This window comes from Panthera onca, chromosome D1 (assembly GCF_046562875.1).
Source record: "Panthera onca isolate mPanOnc1 chromosome D1, mPanOnc1 haplotype 2, whole genome shotgun sequence".
NCBI classification, from domain to species: domain Eukaryota; kingdom Metazoa; phylum Chordata; class Mammalia; order Carnivora; family Felidae; genus Panthera; species Panthera onca.
Genome location: NC_138348.1, coordinates 26,182,291 through 26,206,102, shown reverse-complemented (window position 1 = coordinate 26,206,102; position 23,812 = coordinate 26,182,291). Strand labels below are relative to the sequence as shown.

Below are 23,812 nucleotides of genomic sequence, written 5' to 3'. Positions count from 1 at the left end.
TCTTTGCGGTCCTTTCTCTTTTGGGGTTTTTTTGGTTTGGGGTTTTCCTGTTTGGTTCTTTTGATTTTGTTTCTGTTTTTTTTGCTTTTTTGCTTTTTTTTTTTTTCTATTCAAAGCTTAGTAAAGTGAACTGGGGAACCTCCAATGCAGACACACTTATTTCTAGCACACACAGACAGCCTCATAGCTTCCTCCTTCTACTGGTCAGAACCAGGGCTCCCGCCAAGTTTGACATAGACCCTTGCCAGAGGTCTCAGTTTCTCAGAGAGTAGTAGAAAGCCACCAGCTTCAGAAAAGTTAAAGAGAATGCAGATTCCAGGGCCTACTCAGAAACAGGAAGCAGAAGCTCTAAAATTAGAGTCGCCTAAATCTGCATCTTATTAAACCACTGATAAACAAGCTCCTAGTAACAATCTTAGGGACGTCAGAGTCATCTTATGGCAATATTCTTTGTGATTTCAAGTCAGAGGTCTGTCTTACGCCTCCTCCTTGCTCTTAGGGAGAAGAAATGAATGTTTGGAGACCTCTCATTACTAACACCTTATAAACCCAGGGAGAAAAGTTGAGGTCATTGTATTTGGTTAGCTGCACCATTTTAATGAGACATTAGTGTCCCTTTATTCCTCCCACCCCCAGGCCCTCCCCACCCCACCCTTTCTTAGGACCCCTTTGAAGGTTTCTAGGACACCATGACTAGTCTGAAATGGCAGCTGTGGTTGGTGGCTGGGATTTTCAACGATATGAATCTAAGCAAACTTCTGGGCGGACGAGAATATAATAATGTTTATTATGGTATTCATTTTCCCAAAATGTCATCAAGAGGTCTTTGGACAATTAAATAGATTAGGGAAAGTAATTGACAAGGTATGAAAATATTCTCGATTTCTTTACTGCATGGGCTTTGTGTCTTAAAAGTCTATACCCAACCAATTCAAAATGGGACTTGGGAGTTTTAACTCTTTCCTGTCCTTCCAACATTCTGACGTGGATGTCTTCATGTGTTGCTAATAATAAGTCTTCAAATGTTGCTAATAATAACTATCAGTTACTTGACCGTCTTTTTTTTTCTAGAGTAGTTTTAATAGCATGCACTGATGTCAGGAGGATGCAGAGACATGTGTCCCAGGGCACCCCCTCTGTTAGTCCTCCCTGACATCAGCCTGTTGAGAAAAGGGGGTGACCCCTTCCCCTTCTCCATCAGTCCAAGGTCCAAGGAGGTAGAAAGAAATTTAGCTGACTGTACTGGGGTTTTGTTTTTTTTCCCTGTGGTCATAATGGCTGAGATAGTTCTTAGTACGTGATTCATGCCACAGTTTTTTCTTTAAGTGTATTTTCTTCTAAAAAATGAAATTCTGCATCCAGGAAAGAGCCACATTTTAAACAAAGATTAAAGTCACTTGAAAGACAGGGTAAGGAGAAGGGTCTAGCATCTGTGGCCTTGGCCAGATAACCCAAGCGTTTGGCTGATTTAAATATGAACTCGGGCTACCCATATGCTTTTAAGATTTACTTTGTCTTGTAAAGGTACTAGGGATAACTAGTCGTTCAAAGGGAAGATAATAATATTTTTAAAGATCAAAACCGCAAAGGTACTGGAAGAAAATATAAAGTAATGTTTCATAATTTTTAGTAGAGATGTTCCTGAGAAAATTGAAATTCTAAACACTAAATGAAAATAGTAACAACTTCAACAACACACAAATTAAAAACTTCCAGGGGCAAAAAGCCCTGTAAATTTACAAAACAAATGTCAGGTAGAGAGGAACATCATTTGTGACATGTGACACTTGAGTGAATATTTTTATATGTGAAGAGAGTGAAACAGCCAATCAGGAAAGGAATAATACCCCAACAGGAAATGACCATCACAAATAATTCACAGGGTTGGGGAGGGGAGAGGAGGATGGTCTGTAAGAACACAAAGAGATGCTTGCCTTCACTGGTAATCAAAGAAATGCAGAATCGATGAGATCATGTTTCACCAATAACATTGGAAAGTATTAAAGGGACTGATAATATCCAGTGCTCGTAAGTAGGTGGGGAAAAGCATACTCTCACACCCAGTTCATGGGGGCATAAACTAACATACTTTTCTGAGCGGCAAACTGGGGATATGTTTTACAACAGCCGGTGTGCTTACCATTGGACTCAGAAATTCCACTTCTATAAATTTACCCTGAGGGGATCATCAGACAAGCTTGCAGGGATGTATTTATAAGGATGCCTGTTCAATAGACATGCCTTAAATGTACATCCCAAGGTGGAGACAAGGGTGTATTGTAGCACCTACAGTGTATTATTATGCCATTTTAAAATAGTAGGAAGATGTATGTTGATAGAAATTTTATAATAGGTTGATCAGTAAAAAATGCAGTTTGCAATATCTTATATATAGTAAAACCTGGAAAAAATATATGACTGTTAAGATGAACTAAAAGGTTACTATCAATTATCACTGGGTAACAGAATAACTGGTGATGTTCATTTTCTCCTTCAAAACTTTATTCACTGTCTGAACTTTTTCCCAATGAGCAAACACCACTCTCATAACCAGAAAACAAATATCAAACTAAAAATGATTGGTTTTGGAAAAAAAAAAAAAAAGATTTACTTTTTTTCCAAAGAGAGGGGATCTTTGTGGATAGAGATACTTAGCCATAGGGAGTTTATAAGACCAAGTAGGAAAAAGAAATTTCGGGATGTTTCCCTTCATCTTGGGAAACCAAATGCAGAATGTAGATCCCGAGGATTGTATGTATTTTTAGCATCTTCTGAACCCCCACATTCTACAAGTACCAAAATCTCATTGATTTGCAAGATGGAAACACAATTTGGCTCCTCGGGTAGTCACCACTACTGGCCTGTCGGGTCACTTACGGAAAACCCGACTGCTTGCTCAGTAGCCTCGGAACAGCAGTCACTCTGTGTCACAGGGTGACGATCTCACTGGCAATGCATGGTCATGGGATCAACAAGAACCGGCTGACAGGTGACTCCAGAGATCACGCTGAGCTAGGGGCTGCAGCCTGCTTGCCCCCACCCCCATGCCCCCACCACCTGCTTCATGACCTCTGTCTCCGTTTTGTGACCCTTAGTTTTGTAAAGAAATACTAACAACTAGTGCAGTCTGAAACAATAAAACTCTTTAGTCTTTGAAATTCTAAATTGATAGGTGTTTCTAACGTATTTGTTCCTGTTTGTTTGTTCTTGTTAAATTCAGTCCAAGAAGACATCAAAAAATATTTTTTTTTCTCTGCATATCTCTGGAGTCCTCACTGGCTTTAGATGCCCTGGAACTTACTTAATGAAGAAGGAACAGACTCTCAGTCAATGTCAAGTTGAATCAATGCCAACCTGATTTTCTCAAAATCAATGGGGCAGAAGGGTCCCTTAGAGGTTCATGCAGGAGTCACAGGCTTCATTGACTTCTGGTTTGTTTTTTAAAAATCTCATCTAACATGTTTACCATGCAAAAGCTCATTTTTCCAGTTTTGAACCATAACTCCAATAGAGTGATATTTTCTGATAGCATTTTTCAAATCACAGGTGGAAGAATTTCTTAAATAGCACAATACGCTGTTACATCCTTCTGGAAAACATTTGGAACTAAACCAATGCTAGATGTGGCAACTTAGGCATGCATACTAATAGCATGTATTCATCTGGGAAGTTTAACGTGAGATCATATTTCCAGGACAGTTGCATATCAGCAAAAATGTTCATCAGAAAGTTCCTAAGTTCCTGGGAGCCAAAAATACAAAGCATTTATCTTTTCCAGGAATATTTTAATAATACATGAAACATGTTCTCATTGAACTGTGTGATGAAAGGGTTTTGAAAAGAGGAAGTGGCAGAGAGGGGAAAGGAATGAGCAGAAAGAAAGAAAGGTGATTTCTTGTATTCTCTACCTGGAGGCAGTACCCAGGGCAGTGATCCAGGCTTGGAAAATGCCGGCAAAAAAGGAGAAAGGGTTTTTCCTGGTGACTAGAAAGTAAATCAAGGGGAGAAAGATGCCCCCATGGATGATGAGGCCCACTATCACCGTGACCATGTACATCCCCAGTTGCCTAGCAACCACTTCTAAGTCCTTGATTGCAATGATCTTTCCACAAATGAGGCAGGCGATACCCAGGGGAGAGTACCTGAAAAACATAAAAGGAAAAAAAAAAAGCATTGAAGACAGCCTTATGGGATCCAGAACCTAGATCTGGGCCCTTACATGTACTGCACTCTGAGGAAAACCCTTTGCATTTCGGTACAAAGAGTTTTGCTGGACGACGTCCATGAGATTCAACCGTTGCTGCATTTTACTTCGGACTAACTGTACCACCTGAAATCTGTGCCATGGATCTGGGGGGATCCCTGCTCTGATGAGAATTCCAAAGGTGAACTCTGTTGCTCAGGTGATTTTTAGGAATAACAGAGTCTAGCTTTACCATCTCCCGGGTAAGCACCGAGCTTGAGAGACACACAGGCTGTGTCTTTGAGAATCTTGTTTGGTTTCCCTGATCCCCCAACTCTTTCCTTGAAAACTGGGAATCCATTTTGAGCTTCCCAGGAAGCCCATTAGAGTTTCACCAAACTATACGCCGGTGTTTGCAAATTTGCTTTGTTTCTGCCTTGGAAGATGGGAAATTTATTAAAAAATGAGAGAGAGAGAGAGAGAGAGAGAGAGAGAGAGAGAGACCTGCCAAATCAAGAAAACCATCTGAGCCAGAGAGTACATTTAGAGAAATGCGGTTTTATTACTTACTTCTAAGTCTGAAAGTATTTCTCTCCATCCTTACTCTACCAGCAATCCCGACCACCATACATCGCGTCTCAAGCGGTACAGTAAGAGCACTACATGCATCACCTCATTTAATTCTTACCACAACCCTGAAATCAAGGTATCATTACTCTTGGCAAACGAGGAAATCGACATTCAGAAAAGTTAAATAACCAGCCCACGACCACAAAACCAGGAAGTAGGAGGAGAACAATTCAGGTCCTGTGAAACTCCAAGGGTATTTTTCCCCTCACCAAGCCAAACCACTTCCCTTTAACTGGCAGTTGTAGCTCGTTGTAGCTAAGCCAACAGTTTACCATACACCGATTTATTCTCTATAACCTTATTTTATATTTCCATCTTACTATTGTTTGATAGGGAGCTTAGAAACCATTGGCTGTTGTCCTCACTCTTGAGTAAGCTCATCACGTGCTCTCTCATCTTGAGTGTATTTTTCCAATGTTGGGCAACATACTTTCTCTGTTGCCCAATCTGGTGGACCTGGAGCACAGACTTGGTCAGCCTGCGACATCTGACTGAAATGAAACTGTTTGTGGGAAAGTTGATACCTTGGTAAGAATTATGAACGTATTTGAGAAAAAGACTGTGGGGGAAATGAAGTCCCAGGATAAGGCCATCAACAGGGGTAAAGGAGTCAGGAAAGGAAGACAGACACCCAAGCCAGATGTGATCTTTTTTTTTTTTTTTTTTTTTTTTGTAATTGTGCCTGAAGCAAACCCTTTCCTGGGTAAAGAAAAGATGTGAGGAGTAGATGAGAGTTATATACACATTTACATAAGACACGGAGCTTGTCCAGCCACTTACCAGCTACATGACCCTGGTTAGAGACTTATTCCCATTTTACAGGCATGCAAGTCAAGGCTTAGGCTAACTCCAGCCTCGTGGGATTGCTGCAAGGCTTACATTTTTGAAATGTAAATCCTGCACCCCTCCCTGTCAGCACCATTCATCTCCAACTGCTGACCAAGGAATCCTTTGTATGTTCTGTTTTTACACGGATTACGCACACCATGTCCTTTCCCCCACCATGCTTAATGAGTCAAGTCTGAGTTAATGCTGCTTTCTAAAACATCTCAGTCTACTGCCACCCAATGGTGGATGTTTTATAAGCAAAATATTTTGTCAAGGGGAACCTTCTTCTGAAAGAGCTGATTTGTAACTGACGATACGATACGTAGTAATAACATTAGAATAGCTGCTCCCTTCCTTGATGAATTTCCAGGCTGTAGCCTCCACGTGTTTCCCTGGGGTAAAGACTGATGATATTTGAGAACTGTTTCCGCAGGCATTAGGGAGCTATGTTGTTAAACCCTTGGCTTTCCCACCATTTTACACTCTCCTGGTGTGCCCATAGTCACAACATCTCCCAGATCAGCTGGGTAGTCTCAGAGGCCAACTCTTTGTTCCAGGGGATTGTAGGTAACTGAGCAGAATGCACCAATAAATGGCTTCCAATAAAGCCAACAAGCATTTATCTTCATAAACCAAGAGATCAATTATTTCCCAAGCACCAATCACCCTTTTGTGTACAGAAAAACACAAATATGAGCTATTCTGGGTGCCACTCAATTTTCCTGCTTTTCTGGGACAAGCCATTTGCAGAATGGAGAGAAAGTGTTTCCAAGGCTCTTTGCCAAGCAAGACAGCTATAGAATCCCCCTGGAGAACACATTTGAGCCAGAGCCAAATGGATTAGAGAGAGGGAACAGGTTACCTCCAGAGCACTCAGCTCGCTGGGAGAAACATGAGTTTCCCACTACAAATGGAGAGCGTTATTCAAAGGCCAGAAGGTAGAGTGTTAGGTAAATAAATATGGCAAGCAGGGGCCCTAGTTAACCCAAACACCTGGGTCTCCAGAACCAGAATGAGCATCAATTAGGACAAGGAAAGAGCCTTTAGCGCTATGGTGTCCTTTAAGGCCATTACTTCCCTGCACCTGTTTTCAAAACAAGTGGCTTAAGCTTCCACTCAGGAGCTAGAGCTTCTGAGTTCCTGGGTCACCGTATAATTCTCTCACTGGAAATGGCACTCCGTGGAAAAGAGAGGGCAAATGACCAGGATTCAAGGTCACCACTCAAAGCTTCTGAAATGAAGCAAACAATCAAAGCCATAAACTAAAGTGCATAAAGAGGCTGAGGGCTCCAGTAAGCTTCTGAAGCCAAAGGGTGCCCAGTAATTGTTGGGCCAGTTTCTAAATTAGAAGGACATCACTGCAGAGCAGGGAGACAGAATGCCTCCCACCATGCCCTTAGACTGGTTGTACCTGCAGCTCTGGGCACTGTTTTCAAAGGCACTGATTCATCTAGGACTGGCCTGTCAAGCCTTTTTCTTACTATCACATCATCCATCCTTGCCTCCGTCCACTTTGTACCTCAGTCCTTGTCATTTTAAGGTCTTTACCAAGTTGCCTTTCCCAAGACTGCGTTCGACTCCACAAACACAAACTCATACACAGAATTTAACATGCCCAGACCTCAGTGTGTCTGTGCATTCACAGACACCGGCTTCACACTCACCTGACCTGCCTGGTAACAACACGGATTCCCTGGGCTCACCACATACCTATTGAGTTAGAATCTCCTGGAGCTAACCTGGGGCATTTGTATTTTAAACAAGTTCCCCTAGGTAATTCTGACGTATTCTCGGAAACCAATGTTTCAAGGAATAAAATCTGTTCCACAACAGGATGAAATGCAGAAGTTACTTGGTTACCCTTCGGAAACCATTTGCATTAGCTCCAATTTATTCAAGACCTTTGGTCTTAACCCATTAAAGTAGTTAATTCAGGACTTTTAGTCACAGGACAGATGGTGGATCAGACAGTTAGATGGTTAGTGGAGAGACTTTCTCGGTCTTGCCATAAAGTCACTCTGGCTTTGCCCCGCACTGCTATTGGTTTTCAATAGCAACACCAGTCTCCCAGTTTGGGACAGATCCCAAGAGAAGCAAAAAAGGGAAGAGTCTGTCAACAAAGAGCCAAACACACATTCTAAGAGTTACCTAAATGTGTTGTCTGCTCTCAGGCTCAAAAAGTAACACAAATCTCCATTTTACCCAGTCCGCTTAGAGACTGGTGTTCCGGCTATCCAAGCAGTGACTGCTGACAGTTTCTCTGTGTGGACTAGAACTTTGGATGAGGATAGAGGGAAAATCAGTACGCAGAGCCTCCAGGCTTGTAGTCTCCCCTCCCCCCTCCCCCACACCTCCCCAGGGACTTCCTTTTGCAAGTAAATAGACCCCAACTTGTCAAGGTAGCCTGCAAGGCCTTATGGCATCTGTCTCCTGCCCACCTCTCCAATTTCACTGCCTTCCACGCCCCCTCACCAACCAACCACATTGTAGGTACTCCGGACCTTCGTCTGACCCTTAAAAACCTTTCACTTGCTGTTTCCTCCCACTGAAAAATTCTAATATGGGTTCTTCGCAGAGCTGCCTCTTCCCATTCTTCAGATCTCCATCAAAAGCCACTTCCCCAGGCAGCCCTCCTGGACCCCCAGGATACAGTCCAAGCCATACTTCCATCCCCCGTCACTCTCTGTCCCACTCTCCTGGTTACTAACTTTGTAGCACTGACTGCTGTCTGAATTCTTATTTGCTTCCTTTTACTCTTTCTCTTTCCTTTCAGTAGAATGTAGGCCCTGTGAGGGCCAGAATATTTCTCTGTCTTCTTCACCATTACACTAGCTAAAATTGTTATTGGCATAGAAGAGGGGCTCAAAAACATTCATGGAGTGACAGAATGGATGGATAGCTGGATGGCTGGATGGCTGGATGGCTGGATGGATGGAAGGGATGGATGGATGGAAGGGATGGATGGATGGATGGATGGAAGGGATGGATGGACAGTGGCAGTGGGTTAAAAAGGAGGGAGAATTGAGAGTGGACAGAGATCTCACTTCTCACTTTGTGTTTCTAGAGTGGTGAGATTATGAAAAGTTTTACTTTCTGTTTAAGGTTATCAGATTTTCAAAAAAAATGTTTTAAAGAAATTTGCAAAAAAATGAGGATATTAAAATCATACTGAAATTAAGGGTTTTTCTTTTTTTGATGAATCAGAGAGCCTTTTAGGCTTCTTAAAGGATCCATGAACACACAGAAACAGAGGATACGGATTGAATTGATAATAGTAATGATAATCACAAAATAACAACGATAACACTGTTCATAGAAAGTGTTTAGACAGGACCCAGCATATGAGAAATGCTTTGTAACTGTTGATCACAATTTCACTCAATTCTCACGGCAACCCTAAGACACTGATTCTATGCTCAATCCATTCAGATCATGGGGTTTAGAATGTGTCTAATTCACCTAAAGTCACACAGTTAGTACTAGGAGGATGCCGGATTCACTCCAATCTGAAGTCAGACAGAAGTTGAATTAGGCACCACTCCCACACAACTCCCACTCTCCCACTACTTAGGCTGTGCGACACTGGGCAAGTTAACTTCTGTGCTTAGTTTTTACAACTGGAAAATGGGACTAACAAAAGTCCCTATTTCTGCTAGGTATTATGGAGACCAATAAATGAATTAATGTATGGAAAATAATTGGAATAGTACTAAGCATATAGCAGGAAGCTGGCAAGTCTTAGCTATGATTTAATAATTATGATAATAATAATAATTAGCTCCCCAATAATAAATAGATACAATACAATCACTGAGGTAGTGCTGAGCATATAGCAAGAATTTAATAACTATAAGTTATAATTTAGTAATAATTGTTACCAGAATAATAGGGATCTCTGCAACGTTATATTTTGCTATTATACTGTTCTTATTACCACACAGAGAAGAACACAAAAGAACTCTGATCATTTAAGCTTTGAGAGGGTCCGTTGAAGAGTAATTGACTGTCCTACCCCAAACCGTCTCACACACATTGTTATCAAACGCTGACGAGGCAGCTCAGGAATGAAAGAAATGTGTAGAATCGGCATCTCCTACCACGTCACACCCTCCTGACTGTTTGCCTAGATGAGGTAACTGAACAGCTGTCAGAAGTCATTGCATACACCTTGCTCCTGACTCACAATTGCTCGGCATCTCCTGGGTTTTGATGCTAAATCTTTAGGAGTTTTGGTTTCATTGAATAGGAAACCTTAATCCACACCCCTCTTCCTTGGGGAGAAGTGAGCGCACACACTTTATCCCATGATTCATCTCCCACATTTCCTCTCCTTCAAGGGCTCAGTGCAAATATTGCCCACATCACTGGCATCGTAGTAAAGAAATCTGAACTGTAGTTTTAGAGCGAGGATGTTCATTCTGCTAAGAATTCCAGGGGACCAGTGCAGATCCTAATGTTTACTACCAAGAGGCATATTCTGCTTCATTATTTACTAAGTCCTCAGCAAGCTCAGGCAGATTTGTAAAAAAGACTCGAAACATATTTTTAGACCGTCACATTGTGGGTGACTTTAAATTTTCATACAAAAGAAGTATTCAGAAATCTAGGGTTGCCTGAGCAGTTGAAGAATCGATACAATAAAAACAAAAACAAAATCACATTATTTTACCAGCGTCCTGTCCATGTTTTCAAAGTACAATAAAGCGATCTGAACAAGCCAGGCCTGGTAAATATGGTTCATGAAATCATAAGGAACATCTTTTTTTCTTTTCCTGTTTATTTACTCATTTATTCATTCAATAAATACTTATTTTTTTTTCCGTGAAGTGTATTCTCTTTTTTTTTTTTTTTTTTTTTTTTTTAATGTCAAGTTGGCTAACATACAGTGTATACAGTGTGCTCTTGGTTTTGGGGGTAGATTCCCATGTTAACAATGGCCAAATGATGGAAAGAGCCTAAATGTCCATCAACTGACAAATGGATAAAGAAGATGTGGTTTATATATACAATGGAATACTACTTGGCAGTGAGAAAGAATGAAATCTGGCCTTTTGCAGCAATGTGGATGGAACCGGAGTGTGGATGGAACGTTGAGTGAGATAAGTCAGGCAGAGAAAGACACGTATCATATGTTTTCACTCATATGAGGAACATCTTCTGGATCTGAGACCCTGGGGCCTTCAGCTAGTCCACTCACTCTTGAGGTTTTAGTAAGAATTACTACCAGCACATCACAAGGTTGGGTTCTGTGGGGATAAAAAATAAGCCAGGAGCAGATTCTTGTTCTTGGAAAGGGGGAGGAGGAGCCGAGGAAAGGAAGAAGAGAAAAAGAAGGTAGAATTTTAGTGGGAGGCACCATGCAGAAATGAAGGAAGCCCAGAGGAGGAGGAGGGTTGGGGAAGGTGAGTAGGCTGAGAACAAGCAGAGACAGAGAATTGGCAATCCTGAATTCCTGTGACAGGACACAGGGGTCGTTTGGTCTCATAATGGTTTTGGTTTTTTTCTAGACAGGCATATCAGACCATCAAAGAGGTCCGGAACAAATGCACGTAAAAATCTTTCATCCGAGAGAGAGTGGACACTAGAGGTCTGAAGGTGGTACCGTTTCCTTTACAGAAGACTGGGCACTCATACCCTCCTGGGCTGCCCTAGATTTCAGAACCGCTGACCACAAAGACACACGCAATAAAGCAGAGACAGTATTGCTTAGATAATTCAAAGAAAAAAGTCACCCACTTAGGCATCAAGGATTATGAAATCCACAGGCACTCCAGCTCTTCGCCCCACTAGCTATGTCATCTTAAGCAAAATTAATTCACCTCAATACACCTCACTTGCCTTTTCTGTAAAATGGGAGTCATGGTGCCATCTTTGCGGGGCTTACTGGGATTACATTTGATAGGCACTAAGCACTTATCCTGGCTCTTGGCAGATACAAGGAAATCAATAGCTGGTAACTTTTATGATTATAATGATCAGGACGATGTTAAGGAATCAAGATTTGGTGACTCTGGATGTATCATATGATACAGTTTTCTCTTCCATAAAACTAGAGGGTGGAACAAGATTTCCAAGAGCACTTACAACTCTAATATTGCCTCTGTGATTTCACTGTTTGCATGGCCTGAGAACTGCCTCTTTTTCCTGCTGCACGAGTCATAAAACTACAATACCTTGCTTTTGGACACCAGAATATTAGCGTAGTGGTCCTGCCACACACCCTCAGTCATGCTGTATCATCCTGGGTATCTTGGACTTATCTTAGCGTTTCCTCACAGTGCTCAGGTTCAGGGTTACTAATCGGTTTTTCCAGCTTGTCTATCTTTTCTTGCTTTTCGTTGTTGTTTTTGTTTTCCCACAGGCAGGAATAGGCAAACTTTATGTGAAGGGCCAAAGAGTAAAGACTTCAGTTTTTTCAGGCTACACAATCTTGGTCTGAACTGCCCAACTCTGCCATTTGGCACAAAGCAACCCTAGACAATATGTGAACGAATGGGCATAGCTGTGTGCCAATAAGACTTTATTTATGGGTCCTGAAGGTGAATTTCATATAATTTTCATGTGTTGTGGAACACTATTACTCTTTTGATTTTTTTTTTCCGGCAACATGAAAACATAAAACCCATTCCTAACTTGTAGGCCACACTAAACGCATAGCAAGCAGATAGGATCTGGCCCAAGGATGGGCCATGGTTTTCCAACCCATTTTCCAGGGGCAGCTCCCCCCAGAGAAGATTTTCATCCTTTTCTCAAAGTTTTTTTTCCAGAGAGCCCTTTGCTTGCTCCATGCCTACTCTCTCCTGCTGGGAGGGCTCTGTTATCTTTCAAGGATCCCAAGACCTTCAGACACCCTCCCCCAACACTGAGTAAGAACAAGCCCACTTACCACATGATCATGATCACTAACTTCATTACAATCTCATTCAAAATGTTGAAGAATTCCACCATCAGCTTGGCCTGCTCTCCCATCTTCCCCATGGCGATGCCAAAAGCAATGAAAAACCCGATCAGACCTGTTGAGTGAATCACATCGCGCAGAAGGACAAGTTACAAAGTGTGTGTTTCTTCTCCCTCCTTCACCATTCCCGACACAGGGAGCCACCTTCTCACCTGCCCGTTACCCCGCAAATGAGGCATTAGGGTTCACACTGAAAATACCTTTCCCTTGGATAATTATGGCATCCCTTAACATTTCCCACAAGAGCGAGTTGAACTGTCAGCGGTATCAGTTCCTTGAAAAAAATGAATTCCATTTCATTCCAAACTCAAAAGCACTCTCTTCTCTCTCCTCCTCCCTTATCATGGGTAAGCAGATTCCAGAGTACACAGATTAACAAAGGAAGGCTTGTTGAGGCTTGGGGATTATCATGCAAACTTTGGGGCCCACATTAGAACTGCAGAGACCAATTAGCCAATAAAGTCTCTGCCAGAGTTATGTATACATTGGCTTAGGGCTAGTGCAAATTCATGTGTGGCTGGTATGTTCCGCTGCAGAAAAATCCTAAGTATAAAAGTATCTTTCTACTGCTACATGCCTAATACGAGAAGGAGGAAGAATGTCGAAAAGTCAAATGGAAAGCAGTGAGAAATCCAAAATAGTTGGGAAACCCCAACTGACCCAGTTCGTTTGTATTTAACCTGTGATTTATTAACTCCTCAACATTCTTTTCATGGTCAAAATGGTTAGAATGCTTCCCCTTTTTTTTTTTTCAACTGTATTTTTTATCAGTATCATAAAGGCAGAACATAGACTTTGAAACTCGCTAGCCCCTCAGTCCCCTTCTCACTTCACTTGGCATGGCTTGACTTCTATCTAAATCTAGCCCCACCCCAGCCTCTAGGGTCAATCCTAACCCCAGGCTGGAAGGACGTGAGGAGCTCTGTCCCCATCAAAGGCACTAGGTCCTGGACCAGCTTCAACACCCAGCCTTGAGTCTTATCTCTGTGTTGTCTTTGCCTCTTTCCCCACACCAGAGTATGTTGGCATATGTGCTAGGAAGCTGCCATATACTTTGGTTCCTCCAAGCTTGGCCTGGCTTTTCTCCTCCCAGAAGTTTCTCTTCCCCTACCGCTCCTTCCCATCCTTTTCCTCAGAGTTTCACCCCCTGCCTAGTCTCACCCAGGCCCACCCAGGGACTGGGCCACTTTATGGCTAACAGATATCCCCATGATTGTCTGGGGGCTGTCTGGATTTCTGATTACTAGCCACTCTGTGCCCCCTTCCCACTCTGACCCATTGTGGCCAATCCTGGGGCTCCAATTCTGACTACTGGCATGGACTACCAACCAATGTTGCTGTCCCCATAGCTGCAGGCCCTTGCTTGCCCATCTGACATTTCTTCTGAACGGTAGTATGGCCAATATTCTAGGCCCTCTCTTTCCTTCCTCTTCCCTATGACTGCCGTGTCCCAGTTTGGCAGGTCTAATTTACAACCCTCCCTATTATATCGTTTCCTAATGTATCCAGTTATGCCTGGAGTCTTGAGTTACACTGGGTAAATTATATCATTATAATCTGATTCTCTTAGGGAAGAATTCTTTCTTTCTGAATCTCCGACTTCACCTTTTTCCTAGCCCCCCAGAGACACTCACCTCCCCACACTATGCACGTAACAACCCAGATTGTTCAACTATCCTTCAGTGGACCCTCTCTCTCTTTAGCAAAAAGAACTCAGCACCTGCACTCAGGATTGTTAATCCCTGGTAACGAATATTTCCCCTTTTCAGTTCTTAGCTAGAAAGACTGGCAAGTGACTTACAAGTGAGTTATTGGCCATAAAGACAGAGGCTTTGTGAGAAGCAGTGACCAGGGGAGTGTGGTCTCACTCTGCAGTAACGTATGGAACCAAATTCAGACTATTCCCAAGCCTTCTCTCAAGCCCACGGAGAGGAGTCTGTTGGGTGTGTGGTGAGACATAATCTGTGAACATTCTGGCTGAGAAGACCTAGTATTACCCAGTTAATTCCATTTGGAGATTTTAAGAGAAACTCCTCAAGGTCTCAAAGTCACAAAATGCTGGCATAAAAGGGCTACCCTTGCAGAGCCAGCAGAAATTGAGCCACATCTATGACTATGAGAGAGAGACGTTGGAAGGAGCAAAATCTCCCAGGAGTTGACTTAATGGATGGGGTTAGAGTGGAGCTCAGAAGTGGTCTGGAGGTTTTGGCGGAGAAAGGAGTCCTTCAAGAAGTAGGAGGCCAGAGTCAGGGTTTTGTCTTCACTTACTGCAATGTTCAATCATTGGGACTTTCCAAAGCCAAAAAAAAAAAAAAAAAAAAAAGCCACCTTCTCCACCCTCAGAAGACCAAGGGAAGAATCTTGTTTTAGCCATGACTTGTAAATGAGATGTTTCCCAACGGTCTAACTTCCCTTGGCTTTCCAGGACCTCACTCTGCACTTGGACACTCACGTCCAGCTTCCATGTCATTTCCCTCTGTCAACACAGCTTCACTGAACTCACTTACTGGAACTGGGGCGTTTCACTTGAACAAAGCCCTTTTAGACTTGGTCACTGGGGCTGAGAGAGTAGTGAGTTGTGTTGAAACTCCCTAGGGCAGCTCAAGGTCAACGTGACTTCCCAGAATCCACTGAGAATCTGGAAACGACCGTGTAAGTCTTCTGAATGATTCACCCCAAAGTTCGGCCTCATTACTCATGGCCTTAACCTCCTCCAGAGTATGTAGAAGACTGTGGGACCACTTTGACTATGGGGTTTGGGGGAACAGAGCAGGGCTGGGAAGGTCCTGAAAGGCTCACAGACATCTGGGCAGTGGAGGAGAAGGGCTTCATCAGGGGTGGAGGCTGAAGGTATTTGCAAGCTCTCCTCAGAGGAACTCACCCACTTTCTCCTCTCTCTTTCCTCCTGTCACCTCTCACTGATGGTCAACAACATTTACTGATCTTCCATTGCCTGCCAACCTATTCAGTGTATCTCCTCTCACACTGTCATTGACTCAACCTGTTTCCTTCGAGAACAAACCGAGATGATCCCTCACTGAAGCTTCTGCTTTTCAGTGCCTGGGCAATCCTTCTCTTCTACATCCTTCTCTCAACCATTCTGGGTTAGTTACTCATAAAATTATCAAATTTAGAATAAACAAACAAAACAGACAACCAGGATATCCAGTCAAAATGTGAATTGCAGATAAACAATGAATATATTTTATTTTGGTATAAGTATGTCTCGTGCAGTATTTGGGACATACTCTACACTAACAAATCATTTGTTGTTCATCTGAAATTCACCCTTAACTCGGCATCCAATACTTTACCTACAACCCTCCTAAAGAGACAAGGGTATTTGATCTCCTAGATGGCAAAGCGGAAGGACCACGGAGCTGATCCATTTCTAACCAGCTGTCCCTCAAACCCTTAGAAGTCTTGCTTGCACAGATTAACGTACTTTTTCCACCCAGCTTCCCCATTTCTTCCAGCTTAGGGCCAAATGTCCCTCTTTCTTGTTCATGGGACACCACTCTAACAGTGGGTGGGGGTTATGGTGGGGAGTGGTCCCAGGGGGTGGGTAGGGAGTAAACTGAGCAAAGGGGAGTCACTCCCATGATGGGGAATCTTCATCCTCTGTGGGGGCGTTTTCTTATGGTGCCCCTCAGCTCTCCACTCACCTTGGATAATGACAGTAGCTCAGAAGAGAGCACACACTATATGCTACTGTGCTCCACAAGCACAATCTCATTTAATGCTCATAATGATCTGCAAGAGAAACGCAATCTCGTCCCATTTCAAATGAATCTCGAGAAGTGAAGCAACTTGGCCATGGTCAGGTCACCAGTGAGTGGTCCATAAGGGATCTGAACCCAGCCTGTCTACCTGCAGAGCCGAAGAACCAAGTAATGGCGTGCTATGAAGGCTCCAGGCTAGGGGAAAGGGCTCACTGGAATCCCAGAGAGTTAAACAAGATAATCTTTTGATAAGCTCCTCTGAGCACCAACACCAACACTTCACACTCCTGATAGCACTGTGTTGTTTTAAAGGCTGTGAAAGCTGGGGTGGGCTATCCCTGTGCCTAGTGCAGCACTAGCATGCAGGGCAGTTCAAAAAAAAAAAAATGCTGAAAAAAATGGAAGAATTGGATGCGTAACTTCCTGCAATGGACAGTCAGAGAAAGTTACTTGCCAACATCACGTTAGTCCCCTCTCTCTTCCCATAACTGACCTCTAGCTGCCATGTCCCCTCGCGGTCCTGCTTGCCTCTCTCCCTCTTCCTTAATCTTTCAACGAGGGATGCCGAGGTGCTGAGATGCAGGAAAGGTTGGCCATCGTCTCCCCCCAGAGGTGAACACCACGATGCCTACCTAAGACGTTCATGCCATCCTTGAACTCCAGGCCCTTCTTGATAACCACCTTCGCTTCCTCAGGCACCTCCGTCACGGTCTCGTTCAATAATGAGATGACAGCGTTGGTGGCATTGCCCTCCTCATCTGATGGAGGCGCCACCAGGACTTTCTTGGTCACCGTTTGAATCTAATGGAGTGGGAGGAGGAAGGGGGGAATATAAAGATAAGGCGTTTGACCACCAAAAGCCTAGGCACTTAGACGTTTTTAAAATCCCTAGGATGTTAAAAAATTAATTAAGAAATATCAAAACAAGGTTATGAAAGTTGGGCAATAGTTCAATGTTCGTGTTTAACGAAGTGATATTTTATTATACACATACAGTAGGAAACGATTGTCCTCATCACTTGATAATTATAGAACTGACAGCACTCATTTGTAATGTAGTGTGATCCAGTAATGGGACACAAGCTTCGAGTTGGGGGACAGTCCCATGATTGTAGCCCTTGACTGTAGCCTCTTTCAGTCCCATGATTGTAGCCCTGCATCTCAGAGACAACATCCAGCATCGATCACCGAAGCTCTTCATAATTGTGAACCCCAGTTGGATGGCCCTTTTTGCCTCTTGGGAGGGGCCCTGGATCTGGCCAAGAGTCGGAAAGTGAGGGTCTTCGCAGGGAACAGGTCCACCTGTTTTGTTCCTTCCTGCCTGGGACCTGTCTGGCGGTCTTCACAGACGAAGCCTCATTCGGGCTCCTTCCAGAGTCATGGTCTGCTGGGCAGCTCCATCTGGGCACCAGATGCTGGGTACTCGCAGCTGCCAGCAGCTGCCATGACAGGATTGTTGGCTTATATTTCAGACCAAAAATGTAAGATGGGAAGACACCCACTCCTTCTGGGCAGTGATGCCAAGGTTTGCTCAATGTTTGCCAAGCATCTCTGTGCAAGTGGCCCCCTGAGAACCTCTCATGCTATTCCTCGACATCTGTGGCATCCATTCTAATTTTAAAGGTGCCAGGCACCCTGCATGCAGAGTGCTGTAAAACACACTTCCGAGCCCCGAGAAACAATACCTCCAAGGGCATTAAAATAGAACTCCTGCAGAATCCTAGAATGTCAGTGCTGGTACATAGTAGGCAACAGATGGCTAAACCCTGAATAGCTATGGGAGAGGAGGCAAGGAGAACTCAGATGACCTGTCAGATGGCACAGAGTTCTTGGCAGAACTGGGACTTGAACTCCAAGGGCCACCACCAAGTTCTTCCACTCCCTGTGCTACCGAGACCCAGTCCTACGGCAGCTAGGCCTAACAGTGAACAGCGCCGAGCTGACCAGCTCTCCAAAGTGGGAGAGAAGCACAATGTGGCTCTGTTCTAGCCTGGCCACGTGTGCTTGTGCAGTGAGGAAGGAAGCCCAGGCTGAGTGTGCAAGGGGAGGACAGACAGCTCATGGGCTCCTGGGTCTGGGCAACGTTGGCAAGAAGAAAGAATGCAGGCATGATCAGAAGAGTCATACTCCCAGGAAAAATGGAGGGCCAGAAGCCAACATTCTCTGTCCTGAGAATGCTATAGAAGCCAAGTCTTGAGTTCAAAGGACGAACGGCCATGGTCGTAAACAAATGGTGGCTCTCAGGAACAGGTGGCAGCAGGTGTTGAATGTTTGACACACATTATCTCTTATGTCAACAGTAGCCCCTCAAGGCTCAGGGGGCTCGCTAACTGCAGGGCAGAAAGCTAGCTAGTTGCTGAAGCAGGATTCAAAATGAGTTACGTTTGACTCCCAAATCAGCTTCCAAATAGCATGGGCCAGTGGCTCAGGTTGAAGGCGAGGAGATAGGGATACTGGAACACAGGCCTGGTCTCTGCCTCAGTTCACGAGCCGAGCCTGTCTGGGTTGGACAACCCCATCTGGATGCCAACTCCAGTCTACCCGAGTCCAAGCCACCAGGGTCTGTCACCTTAAAACAGGTTGGTTCTGGACTGTGTCCCCCAACGCCCGAACATAAGTAAGTTCCATTGGGCGGGGACCCTGGCTGTCTCATTGCCTGTGGCATCTTGTGCACAGTGGAGAGCCAGCACCCAGGAAGTGCTCTCAAATATCAGATGGATGAGCAAACACACATCACTGGATTCCCCGCAAGAGAAGACCCATGCGGTCCCTGTGGCTAGCCTTGACTGAATGTGGTCAGACCGCACCTGACATTCTGCTGCTGTCCTGGAAAGCTCACGCTGGTTCAGCCCCAAGCAGCAAGCAGGAGGCCCCGCTGCTCTCTAAGACACAGGGCCTGCCACTTTGAGCAAGGCAGCCTCTGCTCCGGGGACAGTGCGCCTGCCTCTTTCCATCTCTGTGTCTAACTGTGGCAGTGAAGCCCTCCACACCCAAGGCAAGCTTTTTGTAGTCACTTCCAGCTGTATCCCGAGGACACAGAAAGCACTTGCCTGGCATCCCTTCTCTCTGGTAACGGGATGTCACCCTACAACGGTTCCCTTTCGCTGAACCCTCTTCAAGGGCCCCCTGGGCCCATGGATTGCTCCTAGTTTAAGACCCCCTTCTTCTGGGCTGCCTGAGATGTACATGCTCCCTTGCCCTGAGGTAAATAAAAGAGTCTACACATTTTTTCCTCTGATTGTCCCAACTCAAAGGGGCAGTGACCCTGGACTGAGCTGGGGGGTGGCGGGGGGGGGGGCGGGGCTAAGGGCTCATTCCCTCATAGGAATATTGCCAGTGGAGGGGTGGGTCCAGGGCAGGGACGGGGCAGGGAATGGCTCAGCCCTCTATTCTAGTGTGCACAGTAGCCCTGCCGTGGGCAGCTTCATACGGAGATCGCCCACTGACCGGACAGGTCACCGAGTGAGCGTGGCTAACACCACTAAAGCTCACCCAAGATCAGAGCAACGGCTCCTGGTGCCTGTCTGCCTCAGTCCTGCTTTGCTAAGATGAAGGGGTCGCCTCTCATGGAGCATGGTCACGACGGGGCCCAGGAAGGAGGCCCCAGTCCGTGCCTCCGTCGTGCCTCTTGTGCCACCCCTTCCCCCCGGTCCCAGAGTGCTTTCATCTAAGTAGGTTCCTTCTACAGAGGGAGCGCCAGGAAGCACCCCTCCCTTCCCTTCCCACCCTACCTCCCCAGCTGAAATGGTTTCTTTCATTTTTTTTATTATGTGCTAATGGAGGCTTTTTGATTTGTCCTTTGTGGTTGTTCTCGAATTTTATTTCATTTTTCCTTTTGATTGAAGTAGAGTGGACACACGATATATTTCGTTAGCTTCAGCTGTACCACACAGTGATTTGACAAGTCTACACATCACGCCTTGCTCACCCCAAGTGTAGTTACCGTCTGTCCCCTCACAACACCGTTACAGTATCATTGGCTGCAGTCCCTGTGCTGTGCCTTTCACCCCCACGACTTCTTCCTTCTATAACAGGAAGCCTATGCCTCCCCCTCTCCTTCACCCACTCTGCCCATCCCCCACTTCCTTCCCTCTGACGACCATCGGTTTATTCTCTGAAAGTAGAAGAAGGCTGTTGCTGCTTTTTACATGTTTGTGTATTCATTTGTCTTGGCTTTTGTTGTTGTTGTCGTTTTTTTTTTTTTTAGTTTGTACATATAAGTGAAATCACGTGGTATCTGTCTTTCCCTGACTTATTTCACTTAGCACCATGCCCTCCGGGTCCATCCACGTTGTCGCAAATGGCAAAAATCTCATTCTTTTTCACGGCTGAGTGCTATTCCATCGTGTATATGTATATACGCCACATCTTCTTTATCCATGAGATGGTTTCCTTTAACATAGCCCTCTGCCCTAAGTGCCACCAACGCAGCACTGGAAATCAGAGAACACATCTTAACCCAGAGTAAGCGGGGCCCAGCCGTGGTTGACAATAGGATTTGGGGGACAGCCGGGAAAGCAAACTTTTCCTCTAGGCAGCCTGTCTCCGAAGTTCATTCTTCTGTGGTTCCCTGGAAATGGCTGGAGGAGATTCCCGGGTTCTGGTTGAACCTTGGTGCTAGCTCTCTCTCCCTCCATGGGCTAATGGGAACTGATGCGAATTCTCACCTAACCTGACCTTGGGGGCTAGACAACAGGCTGGGGAGCGAGGCCTCAGTCTCTCTCTCTCTCTCCGTGGTTCCACCGAGCAGAATCCTCCATTTTCTTAAATTCGAAGCTTTAAAAAACTCGATCTGCCCGTACGCAGTCGGCAGGAGCATACATCACTACAAACCTTTGTAGAGCCATTTTGCAACATCCAGCAAATTTGAAATCTAGAACTCCTGGGCAGGACATGAGCTCCCAAGAATTTATTTTTCAGAAATAACTACACAATCGTGAGGAGAGAGAGAGAGATGATGGTAAGGCACTGTTAAATAAAAGAGTACGGCACAGCACAGTATATACAATGCAGTTACCACTTGGGTTGAATTTTTTCTGAAGATTATGCACACAGGCAAAAAATATATATGGAAGGAAACAAAATTCCCAGCATGAGTAGTTCTAGGGAAGGGAAGTACATCTACACCGTTTAAACTTTTTACAGCCCTCATGTATTACTTCCACAATTTGAAAACACCCAATCCCCGGGCCTACACTACAGATTCTGACTCTGTAAGGCATGTGTCTTTTTTAAATGCATCACATGTGGTGTTGCTATCCTACCAACATAGAGACCCACTGGGCACTCTAGAGGGTTGAAGGCAAGGGCGATTTTCAAACGTGTGCCCTTGGACAGCCCACCCATGGAAACCAAAAAACAAGGGAAAAAGTAACGGGGTGGGGGAAAAAAGGAAGAAGGGGAATCCCAGAGCAAAGAGATGTGAAGTGAGCTGGAAAAAAAGGAAGGTTAATAAAATAAAGCAAAATACGACTTTAATTCCAAAATCCTGCTCCAAATCACCTCCTACAATCCCTAGACAGAGGTAATTAAATATAGGAAAATTGCTCCCCAGGGCTGGTTCACCGAAACACTCCCTAAGTTATTATCTTGATAACTGAAGGAGGCTAGAGAGGCAAGAACATCAAAACTTTGGGTTACCTGCTGAAAACAGGCTTGGACAAGGTTTTCAGGGAAGAGATTTCGGATGAGGTCCAGGAAGGCATCCAGGCTGGACACTTCATCATTTTTCTTCCCGGGTCCCAGCTGCTTCTTGAGTTTGGGGTTCCCTGGGTGGATGGCCAAGACCAAGATGACCCCCAGCACTGCGGCAATGACAGTTGTGGACATGTAATACACCATGGCTCTCGTGCCCAAGCGTCCACTGGCTTTAGCATCCAGGCCTGACAAACCTGGATTGAAATGATATGGGAAGGATTAATCCTACGATGCCCATCTCTGCATACCTAGAACGTGGCTTCATATTACTCAAATGCATGAATGGTTAATTAAACCTCCTCCTACTGAATGTTTGGTCCTACAAATCCTATAGTTTACAGTTCTTTTGTCTATTATTATTTTATTTTAGAGAGAGAGAGCGTGCATATGCACATGAGAAGAGGAGAGGGGCAGAGGAAGAAAGAGAGAATCCTTTCTTGATTGGATTGATCCAATGACCCTGGGATCATGACCCGAGCCGAATCAAGAGTCCAACGCTCAACTGACTGAGCCACCTAGGTGCCCCCTACAGTTTACCGTTCTGTTCTCCCAGGACATTTTTGAGATTCTAGAGAACCAGAGTTGAAGATTTCTGGTTCGGAGTTTATAAAATGATCAATGACTACTTTCTGTCAGTCTGCAATAGTGAGTTCAAGTTGAATGTATTCCATTTTTTAATTCTGAGAGCATGTCCTTCCCACCTATTTGGTATTAAGATATCCTTTCTTTATGAGGTGATGGTGCTGGAACGTTTTCTTTTAATGTCTTCACTTAAAAGACAAAAACAAAAACAAAACAAAACAAAAACAAAACAAAAAATCTGGCAGTCCTGGTGATTGATATCAAGCATCTAGCATAGCGATCTAGCACAGCCCTCCCTCCTCCAAGGCGAAGCATGACGGAGACCCACATTTTCCAACCCAGTGCAGGGATTAGAGAACACAAAGGTGGGTGCTCTGTCTACACTGTGGGAGGTTCTGTGATTGTTAGAGGAAATTCCAAGCAAGTCACAAAAACTCCTGCCTTCACTAGGTTTTTTCCCAGTTGTATGTTCAATTTTTCTACTTCCTGGTTTCAGTTTCTGCTTTTACTAGACAGAGAGATTGTAGCCCTTGCTGTGCGGGAGGAAGTCACTGGTGCAAAGTTTTCTGAATTAAGCTGACTTATCTACAAGCCACTTCTCCTTACAACCTAAAGTCGGATTCTGGCCAACAGACACTAAGTTTCCTTGCCAGGTTGACCAGTATATGGTCTGTTAAACAGGCATGGAGAATACTTTCTCTGGTTTGAAAAGGAGCCTTTAAGGTTAAAGCACAATTTCACTCAGTCTGGGGCTGATTGATGAGACCTTGCATTCACTGGGCTCGCTGGTTGACCCGAGATGAGACTATAGAACAACGTGGCTTAGCGTCTGAATCTCTTGACGTTTCGAGAGCCTCACTTCCTTCATAAGGTGGACAGCTTTCTCAAGGTCACCTAGATGGCACCAAGTATCAATCAAAGCCTAGCTTTCAGCCTTAAATCAGAGCCCAGTCTTTAAACTACATCAGTTTAATGGGGTGCCTGGCTGGCTCAGTCGGTTAAGCATCCAACTTTGACTCAGGTCGTGATCTCGCGGTTTGTGAGTTCAAGCCCCGTGTCAGGGCCTGTGCTGACAGCTTAGAGTGTGCAGCCTGCTTTGGATTCTGTGTCTCCCTCTCTCAGCCTCTTGCCCGCTCACACACACACACACTCTCTCTCTCTCTCTCTCTCTCTCTCTCTCTCTCAAAAAGTAAATAAATATTTAAAAAATTT

The 23,812-nt window shown here is 44.6% G+C and overlaps 1 protein-coding gene across 6 annotated transcripts in view; it reads right to left on the bottom strand.

Annotated features, from left to right (window-relative positions):
* The window catches only part of SLC1A2 (solute carrier family 1 member 2), a 149,713-nt gene that overhangs the window by 32,392 nt on the left and 93,509 nt on the right, over positions 1–23,812 (bottom strand). For all 6 annotated transcript variants that reach the window (XM_078433371.2, XM_078433372.2, XM_060606355.3 and 3 more), the window contains exons 4-7: positions 21,962–22,212; positions 16,954–17,122; positions 12,528–12,654; positions 3,909–4,142 (exon numbers count right to left, since the gene is read on the bottom strand). In XM_078433371.2, the coding sequence (XP_078289497.1) occupies positions 3,909–4,142; positions 12,528–12,654; positions 16,954–17,122; positions 21,962–22,212 (781 nt within the window). The remainder of the gene's footprint in view (positions 1–3,908; positions 4,143–12,527; positions 12,655–16,953; positions 17,123–21,961; positions 22,213–23,812) is intronic.